Here is a 13,100-nt window from a genome sequence, read left to right on the forward strand (position 1 = left end):
CGTGCAGAAGCAATGTCCCAGTGGAGAAAGAGTAAATGAGGAACTGGGAACAGCAGCTGACAAGGCTGGGGTGATCAGGGATTGCCACGAGGCTGCGGCACTCCTCACCCTCCTGCCAGGGCCAGGACATCTGAGTGGGCAGCTGGGCACAGGATGGGACCTGTGCATGAGGAGGGACCTGCAGCCACGGAGCAGCCCCCCCACGTGTAACCTACTGCAGCAAGGGGCTCCCTGAGGGCAGACCCCACCTCCTGGGAACGAAGCAGGGTTGGACCTGTCCTGCCCCCTGGGTCTGCAGGTTCGTGCTGCATGGGAAGATGCTGAAACCACAACAGGGAAAAGGACTTGGGACAAACAAGCCAAAACGCTAGCAATTCCCTGCGCAGCATGTACAGACTCATGGCACTTCTGCCTGGATCTGTTCTCTTGCCGTATGCTTCAGATGCCAGCACCCCCACAAAAATGTGGTCTTAGCAAGAGGCCAGCCACCTGGAAGAAGTAAGAGCTTTGGGCAGTTGTCATAAATGCCTCCCATGGATGCTAAACATCTTTAAAAATCTAGGAAATACCACCCCAGCTGTAATCCTGATCCTTGCAAGCCAGTCCCAGGTGCCAGCCCCATGTGCCTCAAGCAGCCTGCGGTGCTGTGGTTTTCACAGAACCACAGAATCGTCTAGGTTGGAAGAGACCTCCAAGGTCACCTAGTCCAACCTCTGAAAGTCCAGCTTTCACCAAGTACGCTTAAATTTCACACTTCGGTTTGTGCAAGGCACTTGGATTTTAGGGAGGTTTGAAAAGTAAACCTGAATATAGATATGGTGGTAGGCTTGGCAAATCGTGTGAGAACAAGAAGCTGCAGGACACTGCAGAGGTGCACCCAGCATAGGCCCACTCGTCTTCCCTGGAGCCAGGCTGGTGGGGACACGGGCTGGACCAGCCGTGGCTCATCCTCCAGCTTTATCATTTTGTTACTAACACCTTGCTCATCACCCCCAGCTGCCTGTCGTCCTGTGACACAGGACCCTTGTCCCAGAAATGTACTCTGAGAGAACAAAGTTTTTACTAGGCTGCACCAAAGCCCTGGGATAGAGCAGGATCAGCAGCCTGGGATGCTTAAGGAGAGCAGGGCGGGCAGCAGGAGGGCTCTCCCCAAGGGCAGGACAAAGTCTCCTTGCCAGAGGAGCAGTATCAGGGGCTTTCCTGCTGAAGTGAGGACACAAGAGAGCATAAAAGCTGAGGAAGAGATTTTGTCAGTGATGGGAGCAGCCCTGGGAGAGGGTCGAGGTGAAGGCGCTGCTTTGCGAGGGCAGAGTCAGCGGCCGTGGCTGTCAGCACCGACGCCAGAGGACTTGTCAAAGCACAGGGAGCCCTCCCCAGCCTGCCGTGAGCATCGCTCAGCCCAGCCACGTCCATCCGTCCGTCCGTCCCGTCTGCCTGGAGCTGGGCATCTCTGACAGGCACTCTGCAGAGAGAAAACAAAACGCAGGCTTCCCAAATCGGCACCCTCCTGGCTCCCCGGGATGTGTGTGCAGGGAAATTCAAAGAGGCTGCGGCTCTGCTTTTCCCACGGAGGAGCTCCCTGTGCCACCGTCCTCGTTCAGAGCATCGTCCCACCACGGCTGTCCTCCCTGGCACTGCCCCAGCACGTGGGCAGGGAGGTGAAACCCAGCACGTTCATTCAGGACAGTGTCTCAGGGCTCGTTGTGAGCCCGGAGGAAAGCTTTTTCTACAGGGAGCTGTCACAGATCCCTCCTCCGTGCCTTCTTCTGGACATGTGTATGTGCAAGCTGGGGCTGCCACCGTCTTGTCTGTGGGGGCACTGCTACATCACAGGCTCTTTCTCCAGCTGCCATTTATTTCCATCAAGCCTGCAGAAACAGGCACTGCTCCGTGCTTGCTGTCCTCTGTCGGGTCTGCCTGAAACCCACAGCGGCTCCAGGAAGGGGAAGGAGCCGCAGGATGGGGCCAGGCACACGCACTGCGGGGCCCTGGCTGGTCCTGAAAAGCTCCTGACCAAGCAAAAGAAGGGGAAGGCCTGGAAATGTCTCGTTAAGCTGAGCCGTAACACTTCAGCACTTGATGCAGAACTTTTATTGACGAGATATTTCACTGTCTAGATGTTTCACGGGCTGGCAGAAGAGACCTCTGGGTTGTCCTGCCCAGCACCACACTCGTGGTGGGGCTGCCTCCATCACAGATGGACCGGCTGGCACCTACCACAGGTCAGGTCGTCCCATAGCATCATGCTCCCTTCAGCCCTCTCCAGGGACGTGGCACGTCCTTGCTGTTCGCAGCTGGGGATCCTGCTGGCTCCTTTGGGGCCCTCTGAGCCCCAGGTGACAAGCCACGGGTGTCTGGTGGCACCTGCATGGGCACAGCGAGGTGGGGGCCCAGGGGCCGAAGGGTGAGGTCTGAGCTCATGGTTCAGGCGTGGGACCAGGCCTCTGAGAGGACAAGGGAAACTGAGGCAGGGAACGGGAGACAAACGTTTCACTCAGAGCTGGGTGCACACCGTCAGGCTGTGCTGGCAACCTCCAGCCAAGGCCGGGCCTGTTCCCATAGCTGTTACAGGGTTGGCACGGAAGTGAGCTGGAAAGCAGAGTGCCTGGAAGGCCGAGGATGCAGCTTTTGCATCTTTGCAGCTGCAAAGCTTTTTCTCAAGAAGCCATTGCCTTTAGATATGAAAGCTCTTTTCAAACCAGGCACAACTTGACCAGGCCTTTTATTTCAGCTCCCCTCCCCCTTGGGCCTACCTTGGCTCTCCTGTTCCCTCACCCCTTCCTCTCTCTGTCTCAGCTCTTCCCACGTCTCCCAGCCACTTCTTAGTTCACCAAAACCACTCCTGGTGTCCCTTCTTTTTTCCCATCACCCATCCCTCCATCCCCTCTCAAAGATCTGTGTCTCTTGCATGATGCCAATCGTAGAATCACAGAATCATTTAGGTTGGAAAACCCCTTCAGGATCATCACGTCCAGCCTCCAACCTGACCTGCCTGCTTCTCACCACACCCCGGCAGAGTCACATCAAAGAGCACAGCCTTTTGTTTGGGCCCTGTTTGAAGTTGGCTGCTCATTTTTGGTATGCATGCAGCACTTCTTTGGCTCATGCTTGTTCCCATAATAAACACTCATTGCATTGCTCTTAAATGACTGGGAAACCTCGAATTTTAGTCTTTTATTCATAACCTTCTTCCATCTCAGACACAGAAAAAAAAAAATAAAAAAAAACACACATGTAAATTCAAAACCTGCGAGAATTGAAAATTTCATAAGTGCTGCTGACCCTTCACTGGCAGCTCTGAATGTGAGAGAACTAAAGGAATTGCAATGAGGAACCTCACCTTTTGATAACAGATTTGGAGGAGCCCAGCACTAGGACACACCTGCTAGCTGCCGACTGCTCCCAGGCCTGCAGCCAGAGGTGCAAGCGCCCTCACTCCTTGGAGCGTGTCCCGCACGCGTCGCAGCACACACCGTGCCAGTGCATCGCGCCATGGCACTGCATCAGAGCACAGCCACACAAACCCCTCCGCCACTCCGTGCACGACCACCGCCACTCAGCTGCAGACCCTCTCCCTGGTGCTGCAAGGAGTGAATTTACAGGATTGCTTCCCGTTTAGTCACTGGGTGCCACCCCACCCATGCCCTCTGTCCCACTGTCTGCCCCTTCAAGGGCCACTTTTCTGGACAATTTGGGTGGAAAAGCAAGGAGTAACAAGAAATCTATAGGAGTGAAAGGCTCTTGGTTGAGGAAGACATCAGTGAACGCTGGGGAATAATTCATTTTCAGTGTCAGTAAAATGAAAATCTCCAATGTGCCGTGGCTGAGAGTCAAAATCAACAAGTTTCGATGCCTTTACACTCTTCGCAAATTTCCTGTGTGGTGTGCAACTTTTCAAACTCAGTGACTTATTTTATTTTTTTAATTTCAGGAATAAACAGTGACTTGTGTAAAGGAAGTGTCGCCAGCTTTGTAGGCAGAAATCTTTCTGGCACCTGCAAGTGGTCTGCAATTCCCTTCTGGAAGGACTGCATAAGCCAGAGACGCAGTAACTCTGTACTGGGATTTCCCAAGACACGACTGCCAGGGGATGTCAACCAGGAAACTTGAAAGACTCTTGTTTTCCTGAACGTGGTTGATATGCCTGCTCAGAAAAGCAGGCGTAATAGTGCCTGGCTTGTTGGCTAGGAGACCCTTAAGCTTCCAAGGGTGCAGAGAGCTGAGGAAACTGTTCACATTCTGCACAGAAAAAAAAAATAAAAATAAAAAAAAAAAAACACAACACCAAACATCCTAGGCCAGGTACATAGTACTGGGGCCAGTCCCAGATCCCTGTGCTGCTGTCCCACTCCTCCACAGTGCTTTCCAACCCAAATGTGACCGAAGGGACACTTCAAAGTCAATGCAGAACTTAACCAGTCACCCTTTTGGGGGTTAAAATGGCATCCATGGAGGGTATTTCTATCTTGCTTCATGTTATCCTGAGTAATTTGCTTGGACACGATGCTAAATGGCTGTGCTAAAAGCAGAGAGAGAAAGTGGTTTGGGAATACAGCCTTCCTTGGCAGACTGAGCTGGTATGTGATCAGACAAGAATCGTATTAGTAAACACAAAGCCGAGCTCGCCATCTGTTAACGCCATCCACGGAGTGGATCTGACCCCTGCAAACCTGCATAAAGCTGGCACAAAGCGCGCGTGGGTGCGGCGCTGAGACGGGCGGCTTCGTGCAGGGCTCCACGAGTGCTCCGCGAGCCCAGGCTGCCACCTCCAGGCACACGAAGCTCGCGGAGCCTCACTTGTTACTGACACAGCCAAATCCGGCACGGTCAGCTGTGAATTAAAAGCTCCAGAGGTGACTTGTCGGTAGCTTGGGGTAATATCGGGTGTGACTAGAAAAGGAAACTGTTTTACCAGGTTCCCAAGGGTGCACGCGGGTTCCCAAAGGAACCAAGAGCAGTTCTTGAGTGTGCAAGTTAGAATAAAAGTCCCTCTGGGGACATCTAAGAAGGTGTGAAAGTCTTGATGGCTGCTGTGGGACGTGAGGAGGGTTATTTGCTGCCAAGCCCAAGCCAGAGATTCCATCTCCTGTCCTCGGAGGGAAGGGTTGGCCTCTGCATCAGCTCCTTCCCCAGGGCAGGTTCCCCAAGCCCTCTCCACAAGGGGTTTTGCACGATGTGAATGTGGTTTTGCACGATGTGCATGCCAAACTTTATTCGTAAGTGAGATAAATCAGCAGGATGTGGGTTCTCAGCGAGCGATGCCATAACCCAGCACCCCCAGGCTATGCCACGTGCCCGGTGCCAGCAATGAACCAGGAGCAAGGTGCAGCGCCGTGGATGTCCCCATCTCTGCGTGGTGGGAAGAGGAATCCACGTAGGTGTGCGCGTTGGCATGCGTGTGGAGGAGCTGTGTGAGGTGACCTGCGGAGGTCCCTTCCGACCATATTCCCTTGAGGGACAGATAAAGGCTCCAGCAAACCAGAAAGGTGGGATATCACGCTGACGGGTGGGTTTAGGAGGTGATGGGGAAAGGAGGAGGGTCCAGGGCAGAAGTTAAGGGACGTGAGCACACGAGAAGCATCAGGCATCCTGCAGTCATGATGTGGGTGGTAGAAGATCCCGACACAATAACAAGACAGGCAGACACCAAAACCCGAGAGCAGATGGCAGGGCTTGCAAGCTCAGCCCTCAGCTGGGGATGCTGCACAGCAGCAGCTTCTCCAGCCTGGAGCCAATGCATCAGGACAGGGGACACGGGGGAGGGCGATGGGAGGCCAGAGAGGAGGGCCTGGGAGGACGGAGGTGCTGAATGGGGCCGGCAGGGGCTGCAGGTGAGAGGACAGCAGGACGGCATGTGGGCAGCTGGCACCAGACTGGCCTAACCCCATGGCAGGGGCTGCACTGCCTGGGGACGGTCACCTCCATCCCTGAAGGGCTGTGGGGGCTGGGGGCACACGTGCTGTCAGTGAGACAGAGGGACCCGACGCTGCGGTGCCCTTTTGGATTTATATGGCAAGTAAAATGTGAGCCTTTCCTGTAAATGCTGGCATCACCCCGGTCCCTGTGTCTCATATGCTGGCAAATCCTTTGCTGGAGAGCAGCTAACCTTCCAGCTAAACGCCTACAAGACGGGCTTTGCAAGCCCACCTACAAAATACTTCAGCTCAGACTACAGGAGAGAAGGATTGAAGTTTGCTGGTTTTTTTATTTTTTTATTTTTTTGCTTTTTTTTTTAACAATTCCTAAATTACCAGGCAGGTAAGCCTAGACATTCCTGTTCCCTAGGGGTGTATCCTTCACATGTGGGATAATTTCTGTTGCAGGGAAGGAGGTGGCTAGCTGGGCGTTGGAGTGCTGGCCCTTCCGTGCCTGTGACGCACCCTTTGAGGCCCCTGTTTTCTCTGTGAGCGGTAAGGCAGTTTTCTGCAGCACAGGGGCAATAACAGGCGAGGCGATGGCCCGTGGGAAGAAGGAATTTTATTGTCCAGGAGGAGGTGCACACTGCCCCGTGCTGCAGGGCTTGGAAGGAACGCTGTGGTCACTCTGACTGCGGGGGCGGTGCGTGGCGGGTCTGAGTGCAGGATGCGGAGTGCAATACGAATTCAACAACACATTGCATCTGTCCCCCGTTACAAAGAGCTTCCATAGGAAGAAGTAAAGTGCCCGCCACAGCCAGAGAATCCATCAGGACATAAGTGCCCAGGATAGAAAGCTAAGCCAGCCCCGGAAAGGCCAGTTTAGCCAGGATTATTGCAACTGGGAAATGGCTTTAACCCGCCCCCCCACCCTCCTGGTGCCCAAACAGTGCTGGGAGAAGCAGACCCTGGGCCAGATCCTGCCCGTACCTGCACTGGGGTGGTGCTGGATTTTCTGTGCAAGTGCTCAGGACAGGATGCTGTGGCGGGTCCCCAGCAGGCAGCGAGGGCCCCCACCAGCACTTCTCCTTCTCCAGCACCCCCACCCCCCCACCCGAGCCGTGCTCCCAGCAGAGTTTTTTTTTTTGTTTTTTTTTTTTTTTGCAGTGAGTTCAGCCCCGCAGCTGGGGCTTCTGTGCTTTGAGAAACGTCTGTGTACATAACATCAAATTTCAGTAAAACAGCTCCCAACCCATAGAAAAATGTATTTACAGCCGGGAAAGCCTTCAGAGCCCCCAAGTCTGCTCACCCTCCCTCGCACATCTGCATCACTGCACCCACCTCAGCCTCTCAGACCAGCTCCATGTGTCTTTGGAAGCTGTTGCTCCATACCAGGGAAGCTTACCAGAAAAGATGCTCCTGTGGGGGACAGAGGAGAGACGAGGAGGAAAGGCCAACCTCCCTGGCACCTGGCTTACCAGCCGGGCAGTGCTGGAGATCCTGCCAGCCCTGCCTGACACGGCTGAGCAGAGCCTCTTTCTCCAGCCACAGGGCTGTGTGGCTGCAGCTGGAAATATTGCTCGGGACCCCCACTCTGCAGATGACTTGGCAGCCCCAGGTATAGGCGGGTAGCATGGGTTTCTCTAGGGTAATATAAGAACAAAGTTTGGCAGAAATCCCTCTGGCCCCCAACCACATGAGATGGGAACAAACTCTCCCACCCTGCTGGGTGCAGCTCTGGGGGAGGCCAGAGGAGCTGGCAGTTCTGCCGGGGAGAAACCTGAGCTTGTGGCCCTAGAAAGCATGTCTGGGCTGCCCCGGGATGCTTGTGCTGTTATCCAGAGAAGAGCAGTGCTGGTGTGCTCATGAGGTGGAGAGTCTCCTGTGGGACCTGAGATTTCCTGAGGCTCCAGAGAGCAGACCCTGGCCACCTCTTTCCCCGTGTGAGGAAAGGGCCAAAGTATCCTCCGCACAGAGCCCGCCGGCAGTTCCTAGCGCTGTCAGCCTGTACCCCGTCCCCTGCCCTCCTGGGCTTAGTGGAGGTGGACCACGAAGCCACCTGCAGGCTGGTGCAGTTCAGGAGGAGCACGCAGGGACAAGGATCAGGGCTCTCTCTGCCACGTGGCAGCCTGCAGGGCCCTCCTCAGCTCAGAGCTCCGCCAAACTCCCCACGTGTCCGATCCACGGGAGCTGGAGCCCGTGACAAGCCCAGTCCTGCTGGTCCTGGTATTGCTGCTGTGAGTGCTGCCCCTCCCTCTGCAGGTGCTGCTGGGGCCATCCCGCCGTGTGAAGGGGTTGCCACCTGTCTAGCACAGCTGTGCGGGGACCCCCAGCCCCACAGGGACACAGCAGAGGATGGAGAGAGGAAGGACCTGTCTCTAGCCTGCTTGGAAGTCTGCTCCCCGCTTCAGATGGGGGAAGGAGGCAGCAGGATTGTCGAGGTAACTGGAAAGCCGTTATTTCCACTGAAGCTCAAATCAGAGATGCTGGAGGAGTTCCAGATCCTGGTCTGGTGCCCCCCTTTTTCCTGCTCACCACCCTGCTGCCCCCAGGTCAGGGTAAGTGTTAAGGAATGTCCGATGTGGGTCTGCGAAGCCGGTGATCAGAGATGCCTCCTGGGGCCATTTGTGTTCAGCAGCTGGGACCGCATGGCCTGGATACTGCTCAGGATCTTCTTCTGGTGGCCCATCATGGTGATGCCCAGACTCCGAATGTCCCTGGAGAGTAAGGACACAGTCAGACAATCCATGGGATGGCCTCATGCCCACAGAGACACAGCTCCTCCCTGCATGCACACCCCACGGACCAGCCCAGGACCCCTCTCCTGGCTCTCCTCCATTTGCCCCTCAGCACAAGGCTGCCTGGGGCCCGTGACGTGCTCCACAGGGAAGGAGAGGCTGTCATTCCCCCTGGCACAGTCTCCTGACAGGGCCGCTGTGACAGCCGGGGGGGGAGCAGGAGCAAGGGGCACCGCTCGTGACAGGCTAGTAGGTGACAAGATCGATGCTCTGAAATTGGATTCAGTTTTAGTGAGATGCCCTTAGATAATCCAGTCAGAAAGACAGGCAGATGATGAGCCTTCTGCAGGCAAAAGCTCCCCTGGTGTGTGGGAGAAACAAGGATCTGTGTCCGTTCAGTGCCACGGCGAAGGCCCCAGGTACAGCCCCCGATCAATGCACATGACAGCCCTCTGCCTGCATCTCTCCATCTTCCCTTTCACCTCCTCCTGCTTTACCCATCCCAGCTCAACCAACGCTTTCACTGTCACATCCTTTCTGAGTCATGGCAGCTACTGCTTTTGGCAAGGAGCAACTCTCCTCAGAGGTAGAAGAGATTTTTTCCAGCCCTGGTGTGAGAGCTAACACCAGAGGATGGTGAACGTAAGCCCAGGATGTATTTGCCATCTCTTCTGGTACCACTTGTGGCATCAGCTACCTCAAAGAACCCCTAGAGAGGTGCCGGAGCAAGCTCTTTACAACAAGAGGAGGAGGATGGACGGTGGGACAAGCCTTTCTCAACACCCCTTAACCCAGCCTTGATCTCTAGGGAGCAATTTCTGCCTCTCTTGCACTCCTGTTCCATGCAGACAGGAGCCCTGGGCCCAGCGACCCAGCACATGGTGATGCTGGAAGCTCTCCTGTAGCTCCCTGCTTTTTCATTTCTCCCTGCTGTGAGTGAGAAAGGTGGCAAAAAAGAGGCAGGGGGAGGACTGTGTTTACTAGGAAGAGGATTTCCAAAGCATCCAGGCTGAGGCTATGGCCTTCCAGTCACACTGAGGCCCTGGGGCCTCCCTGCCCAGCTGCAACGAGCAGGCAGCCAGTGCACAGAGGTCTGAGCTCCCATCATTGCCCTGGAATCCCACACCCTATGAGTAGAGAAGCTGAGAGTACGGCCCTGCCGTTCCGACCCAGACATGCCTTTGGTGGAGGAGACAAAGCTGAGAAGAGCAGGGAGACCAAAATCGTGTATCTGACCCTACTTTGAGCAAGCAGTTGGACTAGATGAACTCCTGAAGTGCCTTACAATCTGAATTACTTCCTTCTAATTATTATTATTATTAATAATAATAATAATTTATATTTATATATATAAAGTGCCTATCACCATATTGATAAACGCTCTTTGGAACCACTCTATGACAACCGTGGAGCTCCATGACAGAGCTGCCATGGAGCGCCAGAGGTGGCCAGGTTCTCACACACCCTCTCGGAACAACTCCCACATCTCTGCTCAAAGGTCACTGCTGCCGTGGACATCATCCCAGGACTCAGCATTAACCTGGTACAGGTTATGTACCAGGTTACGTATGTTAATGTTGGTACTCACTCGATGTTCATTCGCATCACCATGCCCAGGGAGGAGTACCCTGCCATGGCGAAGTTGTCCCGGTAGTGCCCCAGCCGGATGGAGTCCAGCCAGTCCTCGACAGTCAGGCAGCCGGAGAAGTCGAGGAGACCCCTGTCGAAGGGTGTTTGGGTGAACCTGAGAGCGGGACAGAAGTGATTAATTATCCCAGGAGCTCAGATGGAGATGGTGGTCCTAGGTGTTCCACCTCAGAGAGGGGAGGACTTGGAGAGCCCTCGCTGTGAAGGTAGGCACGCTGCTACATGGGCAGTGCTGCATGTGCTTGGCTCAGCCCTGTTGTTGGGACGCTTCGGTGGGTGCAAGGCAGCAAAATGCAGGACGTTTACCACCACCCACTGCAACCAGTGGTCACAGGGCAAGCCACTGTTGCTAGAACTGGACCGAAATATCCCTTTTTTGTGGCAACCCACACGCTCTGCTTGCTGTCAGCTGTGGCTTGATGGGGTCTACCCCTGCTCGTCACGGCGAGCCCTTACCGGTTCACCGTGGCTGTACACTTGAGGCTGTCGGGGTTGCGGATGAGCTTGTCCAGGACGCCGACGATCTGGGAGAAGCGGGGCCGCTCGCTGCGCTCCTTCTGCCAGCAGTCCAGCATGAGCTGGTGCAGGGCCGTGGGACAGCCCATGGGGGCGGGCAGGCGGTAGCCTTCCTCCACCGAATTAATGACCTGGAAGGAAGCCACGGCGCTGGAGCGGAGCTGCTCTCCTGCCCAGCTCTGAGCACCCTAGACTGCTATGCACAGGGGAGATCCCCGGTGCATGAGCTGTTAAGGCCATCAGAAGGGGAAGCAGGGAGGTGTACACAAGATTCATGCTAAATGACAATTTTTATTGCCGGTGAGCTGCGTGCGGACTCTGCGGAAAGCTGAAAGCAGGCTGGACACCACACACATACAAGAAATCACTGCTCTGAGAGCAGATTTATTAAGTGGTCCAACAGGCCTAAAGTATTGCAGCTTGCCTCCAGCAGATAAGTCATGAGGGCTTCATTCACATTCAGTTATTCTACAGCCAGGGCTTGCCACTGCTCAGCAAAGCTGGGAGAAACCCCACTCAAAGGGCCTGTGCAGACGACGTTGTGCAAGTCACTGCAGCCACCATCTGTCACCAAAGCCACTTTCTATTATAGGAAAAACACCACAGAGAGGGGGGATTCCCAGGACTCAAGAGCAGGGAGAAAGCAGGCAGGTTTATGGCACCCATAGGCAAAATAAGGAGTCCTATGGTTCTGCAGAGTCAAAAGCATCCATTCTCTGCCTCCTTTTGGAAATTTTGCACCCAGTTTTTAGTCAGGCAATAACCTACATTTTACTTTAGTTTTTATGCTATCCTTGATATAAGAGTGGCCCCCAACGGCACTGCCGAGCCCATAGCCTACTGCTGGGTGCCACAAGTCTGGGGCTCTTGGAAGCCACGTGTGGGCAGCAGGTGTGGGAGGAACCGGCGGGTCAATGCGGTGGGGTGGCAGCGACCCTAAGGAAGCCCTGACCCCTAGCAGGCAATGGGTAAGATGGCACAACGTACGCTGAAGCTCACCAGCTAGCAGAAAGGCTTGCACAGAGCAGCAGGCTGGGGTGGGAGACCCGCCGTGCGCAACCAGACACAGCCAGGAGCCACCGCGCGGCAAGACGAGAGGCAACAACAGGCAACACACCGATGCCCCCACTAAGGGGACAGGCACGTTGTGCACAGCCCAGCGGGGATGTGAGGAGAGGCAGGGGCTGCTCTGTGGGTCCCTTTTCCCTGGCACCCCCGCTAGGCTGGCTCGGGACGGGGCAGGAGGCGAGGCAGGCCTCACGTCCACTCACGTCCCGGTTGGTCATGTTCCAGTAGGGGCGTTCGCCGTAGGCCAGCACCTCCCACATGACGATGCCGTAGCTCCACACGTCGCTGGCCGAGGAGAACTTGCGGTAGGCGATGGCCTCCGGAGCCGTCCAGCGGATGGGGATCTTGCCCCCCTGCAACAGCAAGCAAGGAACGCGTCATTTCCATAGCTCCCGTGGGAGGGAGGAGGGGAGTGCTGGGCCTTGCTGCTTTGGGGCAGGGATCAGCATCAGGGCCAGGGCAGACACCACACTGCGTTTCTGTGTCAGATGGCTCCTGGCGATCCAACCTGTGATGGCCAGCTCTCATTACAGGCAGAGGATCGCACATCGTGATGCTCCAGGGCTGGCTGCATCCTGCACGCTTCACTGTGCACTGTTCCCTTTTTGCCCCCAACCTATTGGGTTGTTTCCACCTTTTGGAGCACTAGCACGAAGCTTTCATTTCGCTGGGATGCACCTCTGCCTGGAAAACACGGGCAGCTCCCTTGGCCCTGCACTGCTGGGTCCTCTCCTGATCTCAGGCTGCCCCAGCAGAACTGGGATCCAGAACAGCTACACTGGATGGGCAGTGGGCATCTTCTGGAAAGCACTGAGGAGGCCATCAGCACAAGGTAACCCTAAAGCCGTACTGGAAGGATGACTTCAAGGTATTTCCAGTGGAGCAAGGAGAAAGCTGTACTATTTTACAAGGTCTCCTTTGAAATGTCATGCGTGATGCTGGCCCTCGGTGCCCCAGAGAGGAGAAATCAGTGGTGAGGTGAAGCAAAGGGCTACCAGAGCACAAAGGACACGGAGCTGACCCTAGGCACAGGCAGAGAGCCTGACTCATTTAGTGCAGAAAGGAGGGAGAGTCATGGCATGTGTCTGTTACTGATTTGGCAGACGAGTGCTGAAGAGAACTTGTTGAATTAAAGGCTGACTATGATAACAACAACAACAACAACAACAAAAACTAAAAAAAAAAAGTAATAAATGGGCTAAGAATACATCTAAATTGAAATCGTGGTTGCTGGCAATCTGAACAGAAAAGATGCAAAAACATCCTTATTTTAAGG

General features: G+C 55.0%; 1 protein-coding gene across 2 annotated transcripts in view; it reads right to left on the reverse strand.

The window, feature by feature from the left end:
• Window positions 1-7,027: 7,027 nt before the first annotated feature.
• EPHA8 (EPH receptor A8) overlaps window positions 7,028-13,100 on the reverse strand; it is a 48,261-nt gene continuing 42,188 nt past the window's right edge. Inside the window, exons 14-17 of one of the 2 annotated variants that reach the window (XM_048067657.2) lie at window positions 12,076-12,177; window positions 10,697-10,887; window positions 10,182-10,337; window positions 7,028-8,572 (exon numbers count right to left, since the gene is read on the reverse strand). In XM_048067657.2, the coding sequence (XP_047923614.2) occupies window positions 8,458-8,572; window positions 10,182-10,337; window positions 10,697-10,887; window positions 12,076-12,177 (564 nt within the window). In that variant the 3' untranslated portion in view covers window positions 7,028-8,457. Of the gene's footprint in view, window positions 8,573-10,181; window positions 10,338-10,696; window positions 10,888-12,027; window positions 12,178-13,100 lie in introns of both variants that reach the window. The other variant, XM_013187863.3, reaches the window with a different exon arrangement.

The sequence above is a fragment of the Anser cygnoides genome, chromosome 23 (genome assembly GCF_040182565.1).
Source record: "Anser cygnoides isolate HZ-2024a breed goose chromosome 23, Taihu_goose_T2T_genome, whole genome shotgun sequence".
In the NCBI taxonomy this organism is placed as follows: domain Eukaryota; kingdom Metazoa; phylum Chordata; class Aves; order Anseriformes; family Anatidae; genus Anser; species Anser cygnoides.